This window comes from Podarcis erhardii, assembly GCF_964252035.2.
Source record: "Podarcis erhardii genome assembly, chromosome: 11".
Lineage (NCBI taxonomy): Eukaryota > Metazoa > Chordata > Lepidosauria > Squamata > Lacertidae > Podarcis > Podarcis erhardii.
The window spans coordinates 3,760,866-3,779,562 of NC_138501.1; the positions used below are offsets into that span (position 1 = coordinate 3,760,866).

General features: G+C 42.5%; 1 protein-coding gene across 13 annotated transcripts; it reads left to right on the forward strand.

Moving 5' to 3' along the window:
* The first annotated feature begins 533 nt into the window (after positions 1–533).
* GCNT1 (glucosaminyl (N-acetyl) transferase 1) lies at positions 534–18,409 on the forward strand. Of its 13 annotated transcripts, XM_081881027.1 has the most exons (5): positions 1,291–1,452; positions 7,230–7,277; positions 13,203–13,263; positions 13,496–13,671; positions 16,484–18,409. In XM_081881027.1, the coding sequence occupies exon 5, from the start codon at positions 16,556–16,558 to the stop codon at positions 17,864–17,866; it is 1,311 nt and encodes a 436-aa protein (XP_081737153.1). In that variant the 5' UTR covers positions 1,291–1,452; positions 7,230–7,277; positions 13,203–13,263; positions 13,496–13,671; positions 16,484–16,555; the 3' UTR covers positions 17,867–18,409. The 13 variants fall into 13 exon arrangements, with proteins under 13 accessions (XP_081737160.1, XP_081737154.1, XP_081737164.1 ...); XM_081881028.1 differs by lacking the exons at positions 1,291–1,452; positions 7,230–7,277 and adding an exon at positions 1,158–1,270; XM_081881032.1 differs by lacking the exons at positions 1,291–1,452; positions 13,496–13,671 and adding an exon at positions 1,253–1,270.
* The last annotated feature ends 288 nt before the right edge of the window (positions 18,410–18,697 follow it).

Sequence of the window (18,697 nt, forward strand, 5' to 3'; positions counted from 1 at the left end):
GCAAGAACTACCTTTGCCTTCCTCCTGCTGGTTCACCAGCTACAGTTGTTCCTGGGCTGGGGCAGTTTCACCTCAGTTACTCAAGCACTAATAACCTCCTGTTTAGATTACTGCAACATATCGTATGTGGAGCTACCCTTGAAGACTGTCCAGAAGCTGCAGAATACTGATGCTTGGCTGGTATCTGGAGTGGAGAGAGGAGATCATATTACTCTGATCATCACATCTCTGCAATGGTTGTCTGTGAACTACTGGACCCAATTCAAAGTATTGGTCCTATTGTGCCCCTAATGACTTTGAGCCCAGGTAGCTGAAGGAGCACCTTCTCCAGTATTGCCCCACCTTCAGCAGAGGCTGAAGGTGGGGCAATACTGTTAGGATGAAAGGGGCACCACCCCAACAACCTTAGCCAGCCTCTACCTGCCAGCCTTCTTACAACCAGTCAGTGGGCGGCTCTGCCTGTCCTTGGCTGTGCTTCCAACTGCCTGCCCAATGGGCACCAACCACCACTGCCCAGTGCCCACCTAACTACTAAGATCAACCAGAGATGCCCTTCTTGTTGCCCCAACATTAGTTTTTGCTAGCCAGGGGGCAACACAAGGCACAGCACAGGGGGAAGGAGCCTCCAGATTGCGCCCTCTCTTCGGCCTGACATTGCTCTCCCCCTGCAATGGCCACTTTGAAGCACAAGGTAAAAGCCGCTCCATTTGTCCAGCAGGCATTTGCGATTTAATGCACAGCTGGCGGAATCTATTGTTGCTGTTTTATTTCGGGTGTCCTTGTTTAATGCTTCGTTCTAACGGTATTTCCGTGTTCGCTACGACGGGGTTGTCAGCCGCGATAGCAGTAAGAGCAAATGCTGCCCCCTTGGAGGCGCGCAGTCGGTAAGTGCGCGCAGGATTGCCGCCCCGCTTCGGCGCAAGGCGGCCACGCGCGGGGTTCCCGGCGGCGCGGCGCGCCTGGAGCGCGCGCAAGGCAGCTCTCTGGGCTCCTGGGCGGGGAGGGGCTTTCAGGCCCGGCGAGGGGAGGCGCCTCCGAGGCCAGAAGCGAGAGCGAGCGAGGTGCAGCGGGGAGCCGGGCGCCTCGCCCTCCTGGCTCTGGGCTGGCGTCTCCCGAGGATGCGCGCCACTCGGGGAGGGCTTGCTACCTTGGCCGCGCAACTCGGGTCTCCTCGCGGGGCAGCTCGCGCTTCCGCCTCCGCACAGAAAGGAAACTTAAAGGTGCGCCTTCTCCTCCAGGCGCCGCCAGGGAAGGAGCCCCGCGGAAGCAGGTGGGCGCGCAGCGGGTTGCGCTAGGCGGGCGAGAGAGGGGCGATCCCCAGCTCTTTTGCATCTTCTTGCTTGCTGCACCCGAGCTTCACGTGTTTGGGGAGGGGGGAGGGATCTGATTCAGGCATTCAGTTCTAAAAAGCTCTTCCACACGTTCATGATTATCAGTGGAAAGGTTAGACAGGTAAGACGGTGCGTTCCAGACAAGCTTCGCTTCTGTCCTTGGGCTTCAAGCGGGCGGAGGGGAATCCGCTTTCATGGGGGAATTCCTGCTAAAAAGAAAAGGGAACTGGGTGCAAATGGTGTGCTCGGAAATGGCTGAGGGCTTTGATAAGCGTGAACTCCCGGCCAGTATCTCTTACAACTAGAGTCGTTATCAGCCGGCAAAGGAAGACGGGGGAGGCAAGTGGCTCCTTTGAAAGAGAAAAGTTTCAAAAATGGATTTCTGGTTTAACAGCAGGATTGCTTTCCCGCTTCCAAATATTGTAATTGTTTTGCTTGAGTTCATATGTGGGTTGTTTGATGTTCCTGCCGGCATAATTTCAGTTCAGGCCCTACATTGCTGAATGATTTCTGAAGAGGTATCAAGAAGGCAGTCAGCTTTAGCAACTCACAGTGCAACCCAAGCCAATTAAGTCCTGTTGAATTCAGGGGGACCTGCACTCAGGTATGTAGGGTTAGGATTGCTGCCTAACAGGTTTATTATAACATCAACTTTCATGGACTAGGGGCCACTTTGTGAGATGCATGATGTATGTATTTTCTGAAGTCAGCAAGAATATATATGCACATGGCTGTAGGTCTACCATCCTCATATTGTGAGGTCTGATGAAATTACTGTGTAAAAAAGTAAACTAACAATTAACATTGAAATTTAAATATATGTAAAATAAGACCAGTGAGCATTCACACAGCATATTGATGCCTTTACCTTGGTCAGCTATTTAACACATGTTAATGAGAACTATTCACACCACATACCATAATTTTGTCCTTCAATGCTGGAAAATCTCTCTTTGGAGGTTATTTGCATGAAAAACAGCCTCTTAAAACCAGTGTCCTGGGAGGTTGAAATGTTTCCCCTCAGGCCTCTGAATATGGTTCTAAGCCATGGGTAGGCAACCTAAGGCCCGGGGGCCGGATCCGGGCCAATCGTCTTCTAAATCCGGCCCATAGAAAGTCTGGGAATCAGTGTGTTTTTACATGAGTAGAACGTGTGCTTTTATTTAAAATGCATCTCTGGGTTATTTGTGGGGCATAGGAATTCGTTCTCCCCCCCAAAAAAAAATATATATATATATAGTCCAGCCCCACACAAGGTCTGAGGGACAGTGGACTGGCCCCCTGCTGAAAAAGTTTGCTGACCCCTGCTCTAGGCCTATGCCAGGTTTGGATTTGTTTTGTTCTTTGCCTGGCATCTGCTTTGTTTGCCCTGTGTAGAATGCTGTAGGGCAGGGGAGGGCAATCTTGGGCCAGGGACCAAATATACTCCACCCACCAAGCCTCTCTGTCCAGCCTTCTGGACTTTCTCCAGCCCCTGCCTCCTCAGACCTCACGCTTCACTGGCCCTGCTGTGTGACCTTTCCAAGGACTCTTTCCTAGCTGAAATGTCACCTTGAACTGTGATGTTATCTGGATGAAACCTGGAGAGATAATGTAGGGGTTTTTTGGGGTGTGTACGCGCATGTAGAAACTTTTCACCTGCACATGCCTGGAATATAGCCTCCTGTACAAAAGGTAGAGTTGCATCACTTGCTCCACACACTTCTTTTTGCCTGTGATTCCCCACTGGCATGTAGAATAAAATGTGGGGGGAGGGGGGAGTAAATTTAGAGCAGTGTAATCGGCATTGGTCAGATCGCCATGATGTTTTTGTTTTAAATTAGCCAGAAGGATTTGGGACTGTGGACACACTAACCCATTATTTAGAACAATCTCCGCTCAATATGTAACTGGTAAAACAATTGCACACCATAAACGATGTTATTGCCCTTATTACTGATGATTTGGCAGCTTTCATCAGGGCTGATTACTTAATTTATTTATTTTTAAAAAATAATATTTATTAAGAGTTTAAAGATTACAAAAAGAAAGAAAAAGAATTAAACAAATCAATATAATACAATACAAAAACAGAAACAAAAACACTACATATAACATTGAATTAACAAAACAAAACAAGAACAATTAAAAACACTTCCAATATTTTCAAGCTTATCTTTCATTCACTTGTTTCATTGACTTCCTCACGCCTCCCTTTTTGTATTCCACTTCAATTAACTGTTTCAGCAACTCCTTTCCATCTTCCTCTGTTTTCTGTACTGTAATTAATCTTAACATATTCTGACCTTGTTTTTTCCCTTTAATACATTCACAGTCTATCTGTACCTAGTTCCTTATAACATTTCTGCCAAAGCCATATAACTTCATTCCACCATTTTTCTAAAGCTCATTAATTTTACAATATTTCTGTAAATAATCTTTAAATTTTTTCCAATCTTTTTCCACCGACTCTTCTCCCTGGTCTCGGATTCTGCCAGTCATTTCTGCCAATTCCATATAGTCCATCAACTTCATCTGCCATTCTTTCCGGGTGGGTAAATCTTGTGTCTTCCAATACTTTGCGATGAGTATTCTTGCTGCTGTTGTTGCATACATAAAGAAAGTTCTGTCCTTCTTGATTACTTAATTTAAATGCAAATATGATTGAAAGTAATTTAAGATGCATGAGTGTAGTTAAAAGCTATCCAGAAGGTCCTGAAGCATGTTGAATATGTGGTCGTTCTTTTTTAAAACATACCATCACATAGGTGTTTCAGGAGGAGTTGTTATAAAAATACAGCTGCAGCTGCTGAATGATTCTGTTTGATCTGTAATGCAACACTCTTGGACAAAGAGGTTGACACATTTCCAGCCTATTAAAAATACTGTGCAAACCTTCAGAGTACAAAAGTGGTGGAAGTTCTCTGTTTAAGTTTTCTTGTGACTTTCTTCACTACTTCACTACCTTGTGGGAAAGTTGTGTGCTAACTTGAAATGTGCATGTGCGTAAAGAAACATGCTTTAAAAATTATTTATTTACTTGTACTGTTTCCTTACTTCCCATCAACTGAAGCCCCCAGTCTTAAATAGCATCCCTGGTGCTCAAGGGCAGCAGATACCTAGCTATTCCCCATTGACTATCTGTGGCTATTTATGATGAGCAGTCATGAGCAGGCAATTCAGGATTGATCTGGCCTCAGGCCTCCTTTTCTAGGGTGTTCTGAAAAGGATATCTGTTTAAAAGAAAGAGGAGGGGTTGGTGGCTTTTAAACAGGGGTGTGAGTGGCCCATTTGGAATCTGTGCTGTTCCAAACAGGTCTTCTAAATAAGGCTGGAGGTAACAGATTTCAGGCTCGCCAAGAACATAGAAGCTGTTGTGCCGAGGCACAAAGGCCTTTTCTGTTTTGGGTAGCTCTTGGCTGGTTTATCCTTTCTGCTAAAATTCTCTTATTCTCTTCTCTTCCTTTTTAATTTGTAAGAAGTAATTATCCTGCCATCGCGGGATGGTCAGGGTAAGCTTGGGTTTCTTTTCAGGAACTTTAATAAGGTGGTGTCAGTGGAAGCCTTGATTGTCATCTCATTCCTGCTACACAGCCACCATCTGTTTCAGTGGAGCTCCTGTCAGGGTGTTAAGCAAGCCCCATAGGCAAGAAGGGAGACTGAACAGCGATAGGGCTTAATAGAAGTCCCCCACAGGGAAGAATTCTATGAATACAAATATTGTGCAAAATCACAAAGGGATGATCAGTAACAGTTCTGTATAGCTTATGATTGCTGTCTGGTCCCACCCAGTTTTTCACAATGAACAAATACCCTTCTGAAACACTGCCTTTTAAAGGAGGTTATATTGTCGTGCTGTTTTATTATATGACTGTTCTCCGCTGCATTCATAAACTTCAAGTCTGTATAATCTTATTTGTCTCAAGCAACAGCAATGTTTGCAAGAGTTCCCTGGAGCTTTTCCCCATTGCAAGAACTTTTCTTTGGCACTTCCAGTCACATTCTTTTTAGAACAATGGTGTGGTATCTTGCAGAAGCTGTCCTTCTTTACATGACCCTGACTGGCCCAGGCCAAACGGGAATGAGAAATTAGTTAGCCATCATTCTTTGGAAATTATCTCTTTTAGTTTGTGGAAGAATGAATACTAATAATAACCAGTACATCTTTTAGTTGTGGAAAGTTCGTAAGCAAATGCTCACCAGCTTGAAGGAACAGTGCATAATCTTCCCTTCTGAATTCATTTTGGAATTCAAAGAGGCAAAAAGATCCTACAGAACTCCTTGCCATAGTATTAATTATGACAAAATGTTATCTGTGTAGATTTCTATTACTATCCCAGGCACCATCATGGCCTTGATCTGTCCCTGTGTGCAGTGGTGGATCTTGTTGTCTTAAATTTCAGCGGTGCCCTGTACAGCACCAAAATTCAGCGCCCCTCCACCTGTCGCAGTCCATTCTAAATCATAATTGTGGCATCCCTGGTGGTGGCGCCAAGGCTCTGCATCCAGTATGACTGAACCAGTTGCACTCCCCTAAATCTGCCTCTCCTGCGTGGATGCCGTCAGTGATGGCTTTTCACCATTTTATGGGTGCCCTGCCTCCCAGCTGAGAAGGACCCCTATAATTTCCCTCACCCTTATGGATTCTATATACAAATATTGTTAAGTATACTAACAGAAGATGGCACAGGAAATGATCCCATAGTGCTGTGAGTAACCACTTAAATCACACTCACAGTGCATGCTATGCTGTGTAAGGTCATAATCAGTGCAGTCTTACTATGCTATTATGTATAAGTCATTATTCTGTCAGTAAAACCTACCTTTGTATTTCCTCCCTTTTTTACCATATAGTAACAGGATTTTAGTTTTCTCTTGTAATCCTCAATATTTCAAGAATTGCCAGTTTGGTGGCAGATCATGTGCTTTGCATGCAGAAGATTACAGATTCAGTCTTCAGGAATGACTGAGAAAGACCCTGTCTGAATCCCTAGAGAGCTGCTTTCAGTGTAGACAATACTAAATTAGATGGGCCAGTGGTCTGATATAAGGAAGTTTCCTGCTAGTTTGTTACTAGCTATATTGAAGCATATTCAAAGCATGATCTGGGAATAATATTGCTCACATATTGGCTCAGCCATAAACAAAACTGAGGAGTCAAGGGCAAGTCACTGTTAAGTCAAGCTACTACAGGTGGTGATCATTTTGCACAGGGGTTCTGCTCCTGGCCCCTACACACGTCAGCAGAACATATATAAGCGTGCCACCCCCACCCACCCCGTTCTGTTCTGCCCCTTTCCAGGTCCAAAAGGACCCACATGTTGGCAATTGCGCATCAACTGGATGTACCTAAAATTGTTGCTGCCTGTATAAGCCCTTGGCCATGTGCAGTTTGAGGATGCCAGACTATCCTGCATGGCTACTCTAGGGATTGCACTCTACACTGATAGTGCAATCCTAGTCATGTCTATTCACAAATAAGTTCTGCTATATCAAAGAGTGAGGCTGGGATTGTAGCCGAAAGAATTTAACTCTTTTTCAGTCACTGCTAGCTCTTCAGTCTTTAAGAATTCAGAGTCTTATCTCTTGAGTCCTTCTTTCTGTTTCATGTTAAAAGTGTGTTATCAGCAGCACTTAATGAAAACACTGACCAGCATTATTCACTGTCTTTCCATTCCTAATACCTTTTGCATGCAGTCTTTTAGGCAGCTGCTTATATGTTTTATAGTAGCACTGTCTAATCCACATTTCACTTCAGCAACAACAACTTGTACTGGGTCTACCTTAAAAGTACAACAAAATTAATTGCATTTCCTTAATTAGCTGGAACCAATTCCTTACCAAGAATGTCTCTGCTGTCTGTAATAATAATTTGTTAAACCATGTTGATTTGTGGCAATTTCCTTTTTCTTCCACAAGGTGTACTCTCAAACTGGTTTGTTCTAATGTTCCTGGACATAAAATTATGTGAGTGCATATTTCATCCTCAAGTTTAATGGTGGGCACTATAGTTGTTTTTTAATAGGCTGCCAAGGTAACATCAGTTCTCAAATATGATAACTAGCTGTTTTAAGAGCTACTCATCTTTCTCTTCTGTGATATGTGCATAAATGACATTGGAATGTGTAAGTATCTTTTGTCATGTTTCCTGGTGCAGGGGTTGGACTAGATGACCCTAGGGGTCCCTTCCAACTCTACAGTTCTATGATTCTATGTATGTTTTCCTCTGTCTTTACTACATCCTGTTTATTCTTTCTTTCTTTTCTGGTCAGTGTCATTTTTCTCCTTGTTTATAAAAGAAAACATGTTTTGCACTTCTTTTCACCCTTGGTCTTTTCTCCTTGAATTCAGAAAGGGAATATTTTGATCTATTCCTCTTTTTTGGAGACTACAATATACCCATCCACCTACACATAGAGACTAGAATTCTGGTCTTGGGATCCACTTTCTGCTCTGGCATGCTTCTCCTACTCACCTGAGGGGCGGGAGATCCTGAGTTTGCTGTTGCTGGCTGGCTGATTTCCCTCCCCCTGCCTGCATAGAGAATTTACATGTATAGACTTTCTTCTCACATGCAGACTGCATATTTTGACGTTCTTCCGACCTCATGTACTTCCCAGTTTCTGGTCATTAGGAATAATTTCTTTCAGGACCTTCCAGACTCATCTAGTTTCCTTTTATTCCTTTCTGCTTCCGTCACTGTCTTTATCTTTTTCTGGCTACTCTTGATTCTGTTTCTTCAAGTTTTGACTCATTTTCTTCTCCTTTCATCTTGTTACTTGTGGCTCATCTGGCTTTCTGGGAAACTGACTTTCTGTGAAACTGTCTCCAAACTGTTGCAACTATTACTTAGGACACCATATAACAAGAATGACCGGGAGGGAAGCTGGACTTTGCATACTGAAAGCTGCAGGTCTAGAATTTCACCCCACCCAACACTCCAATGGCACTGCTTGGGGGTGTGTGAAGCTTTTGGTGGTGAAGTAAGAACTTTGTAAGTTCTGACGAGTTTGATCACATCAGTCCAGCTCGTGTTTGGTTCCTTTCACATTATATACCTGTTTTAATGCTTTCCCAAGCAATCCCAGTCCCATTTTTTAAAAACTTTGTTTTATGTCTTAGTATTCATTGTCACCCAGTTCACTTTGTGCTTTAACAGGGATTTGGGCAAAGATATCCCTGGCCCCAGATATACCATAGTGGCTCTCTTCTGGTTCTCCTACTACATTTTTTAAATGGTTCCTTCTGTATAAGCTTGACTATCATGGAAGTTAAAGTGAAAAGTTATGTATCGAATATCATTTATAAAAGTGAACTTCACCTATTATTATTATTTTATTTTATTGAATTTATATACCGCTCATACCTGTAGGTCTCAGGGCGGTTACACAGAGCCCTCTATTTTGAACTTGTATCTCTTTTTCGGCAGAGTGTGTGTCAAACCACATGTTAATTTAATAATATTTTTAAAAGGCTTTTTAATTCACCCTCTTTCTTTTTAAGGTAAAGCAGCCACTGGCCCCCAGTATGGTGTTGATTAAAATCAGAACACTTGGCACCAATTTCCTCCCACAACTGCCTCTTTGCTCCTGAAAGTACCATTTGGGGGGCTGCATTTCCTTCAAAATGAAGCTTGCCTTCCTGATTTTAAAATTAAGACTGTGATTAACATAGCATGTTGTTTAGGCCTTCCATATAAGTTTAATCTCTATGGATGCATTGGTTTATTAAGAAAGGCTGAATAGTTGCTAGATCTTATCTCGCAGCACTGCAAAATTTTGTGAATACAAATGGGGCACTGGGCACCTTTGATAATGGAAAGGCTCCTTTAGAGCTTAGCTCATATTTATTTCATCTTTTTAAAAACCTAATGTTACTAAACAGGAAACAACCCCCCCAAACGCTTCTACAAAGACACTTAACTATGGATTAAAGTACTATAATGTCTTTTTCTGAGTTTAAGATTAAACTCAGTTGGTCATAGGACTAATCTGAGAAAAGCCTTCTAAAATGCAATAAGAATATAAGGTTTAAGGAATTCATATTTAAGTTGCTTAAATGATCCTATTATGCAAGAGTAAAGACAAATCCCTTTTCTTGTAGCTACAGTTCTGCGTTTTTTTTTGTAAACTATGCAAATTAATAGGTTAAAAATGATGGTCAGTAACACAGGATGGTTCCTATAATTCAGGGTTGGAAATATATATAGTCCAGATGTTGTTGAACTGCAACGCCCACTACCTCTGACCATTGGCTATGTTGATTGCAGCTGAATTAATACTAGGTGACTTCATTCTGATTCCTGATTAAACTAGCCGGTATCTCTGAGGTGTGGTTTACACATAGGCAGGGAATAATGTTAGAAGTATGGTTTTTGTTTTCAACAATCTTCTTTTTTTGGCACCCCTTATCTGTCCCTCTTTAAAAAGATATGGAGGAGGGAGAATAGTTCCACCATGAAGTTCCCACTGATTCATTTCCCAGAGTGAATCCTACACAGGAAAACAATGCAAGAGAAGGCAAGAAAGAACAGTCTTATGTTTAATGTGGTTATCTAATCAGGGGTCACTCATTAACAACCCAGAAAGTCAGGGAATAAAGAATGACCAGTGATAAAGACCACAGATTTAAGACAGTAACTGAAACAAATCAATCAGTTGTATGGTGCTTCACTCAAAGCACATAATTTCTTCATATGGAAGATAATGTTAGTCTGAACTTTGCTCTATATCGCTACAGTTTGATTCAAAGTAAGATAGCAATATAGTACTTATAAGATTGCTGTTGTAATTGCATTGACAAAGCCATCAATCATCCAAACAGAAGATTTGGCCTCTTTCTAAGTTCCTCTACCCATCTGATTCTCAAACAGCACTTCTAATTTCCACAGCATATCCTAATTTCTAAGTTTTCTAGCAGACTTTGTATTATGCAATGAAGTTTATGGTTACCCAGCCAGAGGGAAGAGCACATGAATAGGAGTTTGATAGACAGCAGTATGGAAAGAGGGAGAGGGGGAGCGATAGTGAGGGGAGGATTGATCAATAACCGGACAAGAACGATTTTACATCAATTGCATCACCTATGTGAGTAGGACAACGTAGGATGTAGACTATAGGTATCCATAGTCTACTAGGAGGAAATGTAGTGGTTCTCCTGCTTTTCTATCATTTCATTATTAAGGTCATTTTCTTCAAAACCTTTCAACAGTGCTTAAAATTCCACATCCATTGTGTTGCTACTGTTCTTCTCTTTGGCATTTTACTAGGCTGATGACATGATTAGACCAAAGGCCTATCTAGATCAATATTCTGTGTGACCAACTTAGCATTATGCCTGAACTTGTCTTTGTGGTTTGTTTCCCGCAGACAAACCACAGATGGTTACAGCCCATGGTTTGTCCAGAGTAAGACAGATCACGAGCCCCAGGTTGAAGAGAACACAGCCCTGGGTAGCGCAGCAGCAGCAGCACCAGGACCAGAGAAGTCCTGCTGTAGCTTCAGTCTTCACTCACAGAACCTGTACTTTCGCTCAGTCATGCTAAGCCGAACTAAAAATCTTGATGCTGGATTTGTTATTGCTGAACTCTTTTGCATCTTTTAACATGAAAAATCAAGAGCCACTATGTGTTAAAGAGTAGCCACTTCTTTTTAAAAATGTAAAAGCATTGTCCACTCCAACAGTGGCGAAGCATTATTGTCAGTAGGCAGATATACACATACACACCCAATGTTTTCTCCCTTAGTCATACTTAAAATGCAAGCTCAGATTTAAATGCCTTTCAGGTCCAGCATGTTGCAGGCTTACAGTGGTACCTCGCAAGACGAATGCCTCGAAAGACGAAAAACTCGCAAAACCAAAGAGTTTTTCGTTTTTTGAGTTGCTTCGCAAGACGGATTTCCCTATGGGCTTGCTTCGCAAGACGAAAACGTCTTGCAAGTTTGTTTCCTTTGTCTTGCAAGTTTGTTTCCTTTTTCTTAAAACCGTGCATTCACTTCGAGGAGCAACTCATAGCACGCGGTGTGGTAGCCTTTTTTGAGGTTTTTGAAGACTTTGGTGATTTTTGAAGCTTTTCCAAAGTCCGTGCTTCGCAAGACGAAAAAACTCGCGGAACGAATTAATTTCGTCTTGCGAGGCACCACTGTAGTACCATATATATCTTACTATGCCATGTGAGTTGGAGTTTGCTGTTGAACCCAAACTGAATGAAAGATTTGACAATGTCCAAGGCTGCATGGTTTTCTGTATGGTGGACCAAACAAGTTTGTGGCAGCAACACAACATTTGGGGAGTGCTTAAGCACACAACACAATCCTTTTAAAAGTCTTTGGAAACCCCATTTTTATCCTGCATAGCCCTGTGACTTGCAGAATCATTGTCATTCAGCTTTTTTCCACCTGCTGCTGCTGCTGCTGCTGCTGCTGCTTCTTCTTCTTCTTCTTCTTCTTCTTCTTCTTCTTCTTCTTCTTCTTCTTCATCATTTCTATACAACTCTTCATCCAAGGATCACAGGAATTACAATATAACACAAAAATACATACCACACTAGCAAAAGCAATAACCCCCCTCACACACCGTTTAAAAGGCCATAGATTTTTTAATCAGTCAAAGGCTTGAGAGAAGAGGAATGTTTTTTTCCTGGCACCTAAAGACATGTACTAAAAGTGCCAGGGGAGCCTCCTAATCATCATGCATTCTGTTGGTCTTTCCCTGGTTGCCTGCTTGCTACCACTGATGTGAGGAAACTCCAGCCAAGGTCCATTGCACAGCCAAGTCCTTTACTCACTAGCAATGATGAGTGACACCTGGGAACTCTCTAAAAGCAAAGTTTTATTTCTTGCCCAAGCAGGAAAGGTTACAGCAAGCAACCAGAAAAGCGATCAGAGGGGGGAACCTCAATCTCTGTTTACACTCTCCTTTTATCGTCATATATAGGCAAGACACCCAGTGATATGGTCTTACTGCTAGCTTAACCACAGATGCCATTTTCCGGTTCATAGAATGTCATGCCCTGGCATGCTTCTATAATTTTCCTTTATATGTTTTCCTGTTCTTTGTTATTTTTCTGTTCCTCTCTTAAGCTTGCATTTCAGCATGATTACTGAAATCCAAGTGGGAACTGTTTGGCCCAAGATGGCATTAGTCTTCCTTCAGTTATAACACCATGTTCATGAGGTAAGCTCTGAAACTGGGCCTGAAAGCTCAGCAGAAGCTACAGAAGAGCACGTGACTTACAGTTCTGCTCTTGCAGATTCTCTAGTTATGTGTGAAGCAGAATGCACACCCTGTTCTTGACTTAGGAGATCCAGAATTTCAAAGAGAGCATGTCACTTGCCACAGGCAAAATCTGTGAACACTACTTGGTAAGCAGATCAGTCTAATAGAGTTTCCAATTTTCTTCTTACTTACAATGTTCTATCCTGTGACTCAAATCTTTTGCTAGGTGTTTCCTTGCCTTCTTGAAACATCAGACCACTTGCTCCTTCACATGCTGCTGTAAAAATCACATTCCCCCTCCCCCATGAAGTATTCTTCCATGAGCAGGCACTCATTTTATTTCTTACAGGTTGTACCTTGGGGTCCTTACTCCTGTCTGTGCCTTGACATTGCTGGGAGATTACAAGGAAGGCCAAATTAGATTGGCATCTCTGTGTTTCATCTTTGTCATCAGAATTAAACCCAAAGTATGCAGAATGTGGTAGTGAAGTCAGTATAAATTAGCAGGGTGGGAGGGGGCATTAATATAGCCAGGTTGCTTTTTATGTGCTGTAGCAACAGTTGAGTCTTTCATCCATCTCTCTTTACCTTGCTAGCAGGGAGTTGAACAGTATGGACTTCATGGCACTAACTCCAGCCAAGACCGTTAACCAGGACTTTGTTCATCATTTACAGGTCTCTGCCTGGAAAATTGACACAGTGGTCTCTTCAGGATGTTGGCTGGGGCAAAGCAAAGGTGAACCCTGATTGCTGTTCAGGAAGAAAGAAGGAGGAAGGGGCAGTGGGGTGTAAAAAGAGGTCAAACTTCAACATGTTAGTCAGTTTCTGTAATTAAACCTTATACATCCCATGTCTGAAAGTTGTAGCATAATTCACTGAATAATTGTCACTACCACATAATCGCCACACTCTGTTTTTTCTGTCCAAAAATTGGTTGAGTCGCATGGTAAATTGCTTTCCTCCCCCAGCTGCCACCCCGCTCCCCTCGTTCCTCACCATCTCAGCCCTAAGCTCCCAGGCCATCCCTGGGCTTGTGGCAAACAGCCAGGAACTGCTGCGGGACTGCTCTGCCTTGCCTGAAGAGCAGCACAAGGGTTCTGCGTTGGCGTCCCGGGATACGTCACCCAAGAAGGGAAAGCAGCCAGTGAGCAACCACCTCCAACATCTGTCCATGACCCCTTTGTCTGCGTCTGCCCTCAGCAGAACCTTCAGGCACCTCTAGGTGCATATCAATCATCTCCCAGAGGCCAGACAGCAGGTTGGAGTGGGAAACAAAGATGAAAGCGAAGGAAGGTGGAGGTTGGGTCTGAAGCTGTGGAGTGGAGGATTCTTTACGGGGTTGCTGAATAAGCCCTCCCCCAGTCTCCCCATCATCTGCCACGAAAGGGGCGGTGAACGTGAGCGAGAGGGCAGGTGTGGGCTCAGGGACCAGAAGATGCTCACCACCACCACCTCTGTGGTCTGGGATGAAGATGGCAAGGGTGGAGGGGCAATAATCTGAACAGCCAGTCAGCCCCCCTGGGGCAGCAGCTGCCGGAGGTCTGGCATGGAACATGGCGCAGGCGGAGGCCTCATATAATGGTCGCACCCCCTTTTTTGCATCACAAATTTAGTGTAAAATCTGTGGTGATTATGTGGCGAAATACTGTATTTTTGCCTTTGCTTCTCAGAACTCAGGGCAGCTTCTGTCAGGTTCTTCCATTCGCACTCTAGCCACATTTGTTTAGCTTCAGAAATGGGACTTCATGGGCTGCTTTCAGATCTTCTGGTCCTAGATGTGCATGGAATATATGTTACCATGGATAAATGAGTTGATGGTAAAATGAATGATACCTTGTGCTGATTGTTTATTTGCTATAAACTTCTGCTGGAACTTGATGAGAAGTGATCTTTTTCTCAGACTGATTCAATAAGAATATAATTAGAGGTTCCAAAGAATGTAAACTTTTGTTTAAGCTAACATTAATGTTTAGCCAAGCACCCATCTTTTAAGTTAAAGGCTTTCAGAAAACTTTCATTATCTCTCTTTCTTTGTAGATTTTCAGTTTAAATCACTGTTAATTCTGTGGTGTCAAATGTAATGCTAGGATACTTATAAAAAAACCCAATAATTACAGATTGAAGAAATGCACTGTCAGCTGCTTAGTGTCTTAAAATCAGAAAACTTCAGCCTGTCTCTAAATATCCTAGTATTTTATTTCCATGAGAAATCTCAGATTTATGTTTAATTAGACAAAAGGACTTGGTCTTCTGTGCCAGCTTACATCCATCATTGACCTACTACTTTTACTCATGGGAGTTATCCATTTGCTTGATTCAGTCTTAACATGTGATCATGCAGCTTATTGACTTTTGGCCACAACAACTGTTGCAGTTGGATATGAAAGGAAACATATCAAAGGAAAGGTTGAAAACTATACCAGTTAAACAATTCTATGTTAGTTTCTCTTCACTGCTTCTATCCAGTATAAACTACTGCAGCTACTTTGTGTCTAGGGTTGCAGTCCTTTGGGTTGTAACCAGTGCTAGTCCTACTCAGAGTAGACCCATTGAAATGCATGAACCTAAGTTAGTTAAGTTCATTAATTTCAACCAGTCTGTTCCAGGACCAGCATTAGATCTATCCCAGTGCAGGACCAGCCCACCCATGAGGCTGGGTGAGGCAGCGGATCTGGCCTCTGAGGAGCATTTTGCCTCCTCCCCTGCGACCCCTCGCCACCTGCTCCTCTCTGGCCTCCTTTCACTCAACTGCCCCCCCCCCGCAGTTGCCTCAGGTGATGAGTAAGGGAAGGGGGCTGCCAAGGGCAGCATTCTTTCTTTTGCCTCTAGCAGCAAAATGACCTGGCTCAGGCTTGATCCTGTGTAGGCTTACTAGAGAGCAAAATCGACTGAATAGAATTAGGATTCTGAGTAACTATAGTCAGGTTGCATGACTTTCTGTAGTTTTGTGCCTTCACTGGTTTCTCTTTTCTTACCTCCCCCTCCCACACCACATGTGTTGTATTTTAAAATACCAGTCAAAGTTCCCCACCCCCATCACTTTTGTTGCATCCTGTGCTCAGACGTCTGTTCCTCTTGATATCAAGTTTGCTTCCTCTTTGTCTTTATTTAAGCAGCTTCTTAATCTTCTATTTTCTACTGTCCTTAATTCATGTGATATTTTCTGGGTCAGAGGTAGAATAATGGTTAGAGTGTCTGACTAGGACCAAGAAGAGCCAAGTTCAGCTCCCCCTTCAACCGTAAAGCAAAGCAACCTTGAGCCACTCACTACCTGTTTGCCTCGCTCTGTACACAAACTTTATATGCTTCCTTGAGTGGCTTTGAGGAAAAGCAGAATAAAAATGTAATAATAAACTTATCAAATCAGTTGTTGTTCCTTTTTACTTACTTACCTTCCTCTTTCCCTGTCTGTAATTTTTAGATTGTAAACTTGCAGTAAGAGCCCAAAGGTTGTTCAGCCATTGATAATTAGAATGATTTTGTAACTAAAATGTTTATGATTTTAGCAGATATAAAACAGAACAGATGACGTAGCATACCTTAAGTTTTTCCTATAAATTAATTAGGACTATGAGATGACAAATGTTCCTGAGAGGTCCCAGCATAATGTGTAAAGTGGCCTTAGAGAGAGAGAGAGAGAGAGAGAGAGACAACAACCTAAGCCAAAGATAGCTAACACGATTCCCTTCAGTTGTTTTGGACTACAATCCCCATTATCCATGTCTATTGGCTATGATGGCTGGGGCTGATTGGATTTGCAGTTCATAGTATCTAGACAGCCCCAGGTTGGCTACCCTTGACCTAGACTGGCCCTGGACTGGACATGCCAATGATACAACAGAACTACTAGTGAACAAGCATTGCACCTTTAACCTTCCACAGATTATCTGTGACACAGATAAAAAATTCAGAATTTAGTTTTTCATTAGAATTTATGTGTACTTTCACTATTCTAGGAACTTCTGAGAAATGCAGACAGAAGGCTCTGAAGCTGGATCCTGATCATGCGTATGAAGAAAGTCTCTTAGATGCATGGGAGGTCCCAAACACACTCTGAAATGCTGAGAAGGAAACTTCGTCACTGTCATAAGCTACGCTTCAAGTTTCTGCTGGTGTTGATTTTTACAGCAGGCACCCTGTCTCTTATCAAAATCCATCAGAAGCCAAGCTACATACATCATGGGCGCCTGGAGATAACTGATGAATACCCAAATAGTAACATCAACTGCTCCAAGATATTGCAGGGAGATCCAGAGGAAATTCAGAAAGTGAAGTTGGAGCTCTTAACTGTTTCTTTTAAAAAGAGCCTGAAACTAACTCCAAATGATTACATCAACATGACAACAGACTGCAACTCCTTTATTAAGAAGCGAAAGTATATTATGCAGCCTCTGAGCAAAGAAGAAGCTGAGTTTCCCATAGCATATTCATTAGTAATTTATCACAAAATTAATATGTTTGATAGACTTCTGAGATCGATTTACGCACCACAAAACTATTACTGCATTCATGTTGACAAGAAGTCCCCCGAGTCTTTCTTGGCTGCAGTGAAGGGGATTGCTTCATGTTTTGACAATGTCTTTGTTGCCAGCCAGTTGGAGAGTGTAGTATATGCTTCGTGGAGTAGAGTGCAAGCAGACCTCAACTGCATGAAGGATCTCTACAGGAGGAGCGCAAGCTGGAAATACCTGATCAATCTTTGTGGTATGGATTTTCCTATCAAGACTAACCAAGAAATAGTAGAGAAACTAAAAGCTCTTAAGGGTGAAAATAGTTTGGAAACCGAGAAAATGCCTTCAAACAAGGAGACACGATGGAAGAAGCATTATGAAGTTGTTGATGGCAAAGTGAAGAATATGGGAATAGACAAACAACGTCCACCTCTTAATACTCCCATTTTCTCTGGCAGTGCTTACTTTGTTGTTAGCCGGAGGTTTGTTGAATATGTCCTAGAGAACAACAAAATCCTTACTTTTATAGAATGGGCCAAAGATACTTACAGTCCTGATGAATACTTGTGGGCTACTATTCAGCGAATTCCTGAGGTTCCAGGTGCAGTCTCTGCCAGCGAGAAATATGATGTCTCTGACATGAATGCTCTTGCCAGGTTTGTGAAGTGGCATTACTTTGAGGGGGATGTGTCCCGGGGTGCTCCGTACCCACCTTGTAATGGAATTCACATCCGCTCTGTGTGTGTCTTTGGAGTGGGAGACTTGAACTGGATGCTACGAAAACACCACTTCTTTGCCAACAAGTTTGACACTGACTTTGACCCCTTTGCAGTTCACTGTTTGGAGGAGTATTTAAGAGACAAAGCACTGTATCAGCACAGCCATTAAAGTGCAACCATCTGCATGGTACAAACCCTTTCCCTCTGATAAGGATGTCAAAAATATTAGAAATTAAGTGTGTGGTGCACCTCTTGCCTCTCTTCCACCTGCCTTGCTGGTCTTTTTTAACAAGCCTTGTAGAATGTTTACTAGCTGATTATGTCGTTCTACATACTTTGTCTTGGTTTTCTGCTGTTCCCAAAGGATTCCCATCATATGCATTCTGTTGTAATAGACAACAACAGAACATTTGGTATGGTCATTGGAAACAAAGAGCTCAGGTTTTCAACATTAGCACTTCATAACAGTTAAACTGGACTAAAGCTTCCCCTGCCTTTAAGAATCTTATTAGAGATCTAAACAGTGTTCTCAATTTTTTGGTGCAGCTACAAAGGGCACCCCCCCCAATTAATTATGAAGCAATGGCAATTAGAAGGAAGGAAGGGAGGGAGGGAGGGAGGGAGGGAGGGAGGGAGGGGCCAAGAGTGAGCAGGCATCATAGGATAGAACATGGGTTGTCTAGCAGGACTATACTTACAAATACAAAGAAAATTGAGAAATTCCAAAGCCACAACTTCTGCAGAGTTCACATTTACAGTTTGCTCAAGTATCTTTAGAGCCAAATAATTAAACCCTGCTTTTGTTGAAAATCCATGAAGCTTTTTAAAACTCTGCCAATAGCTTTGTATTAGCATACTTCATAGAAACCGCAAAATGTATTTTTATGCATAAATTTTAATAGTGGGCTGTATTCTTAACACATTTTGTAGTTGTTCAAAAGTGATGCAGCAAAAGCCTACTGGCTAAAATATTCTCAGGGAAATATTAATGTGCCTTGTT

Coding starts and splice junctions, on each gene's coding strand:
- GCNT1 (XM_081881034.1), top strand. CDS start 16,556: ATGCATGGGAGGTCCCAAACACACTCTGAAATGCTGAGAAGGAAACTT.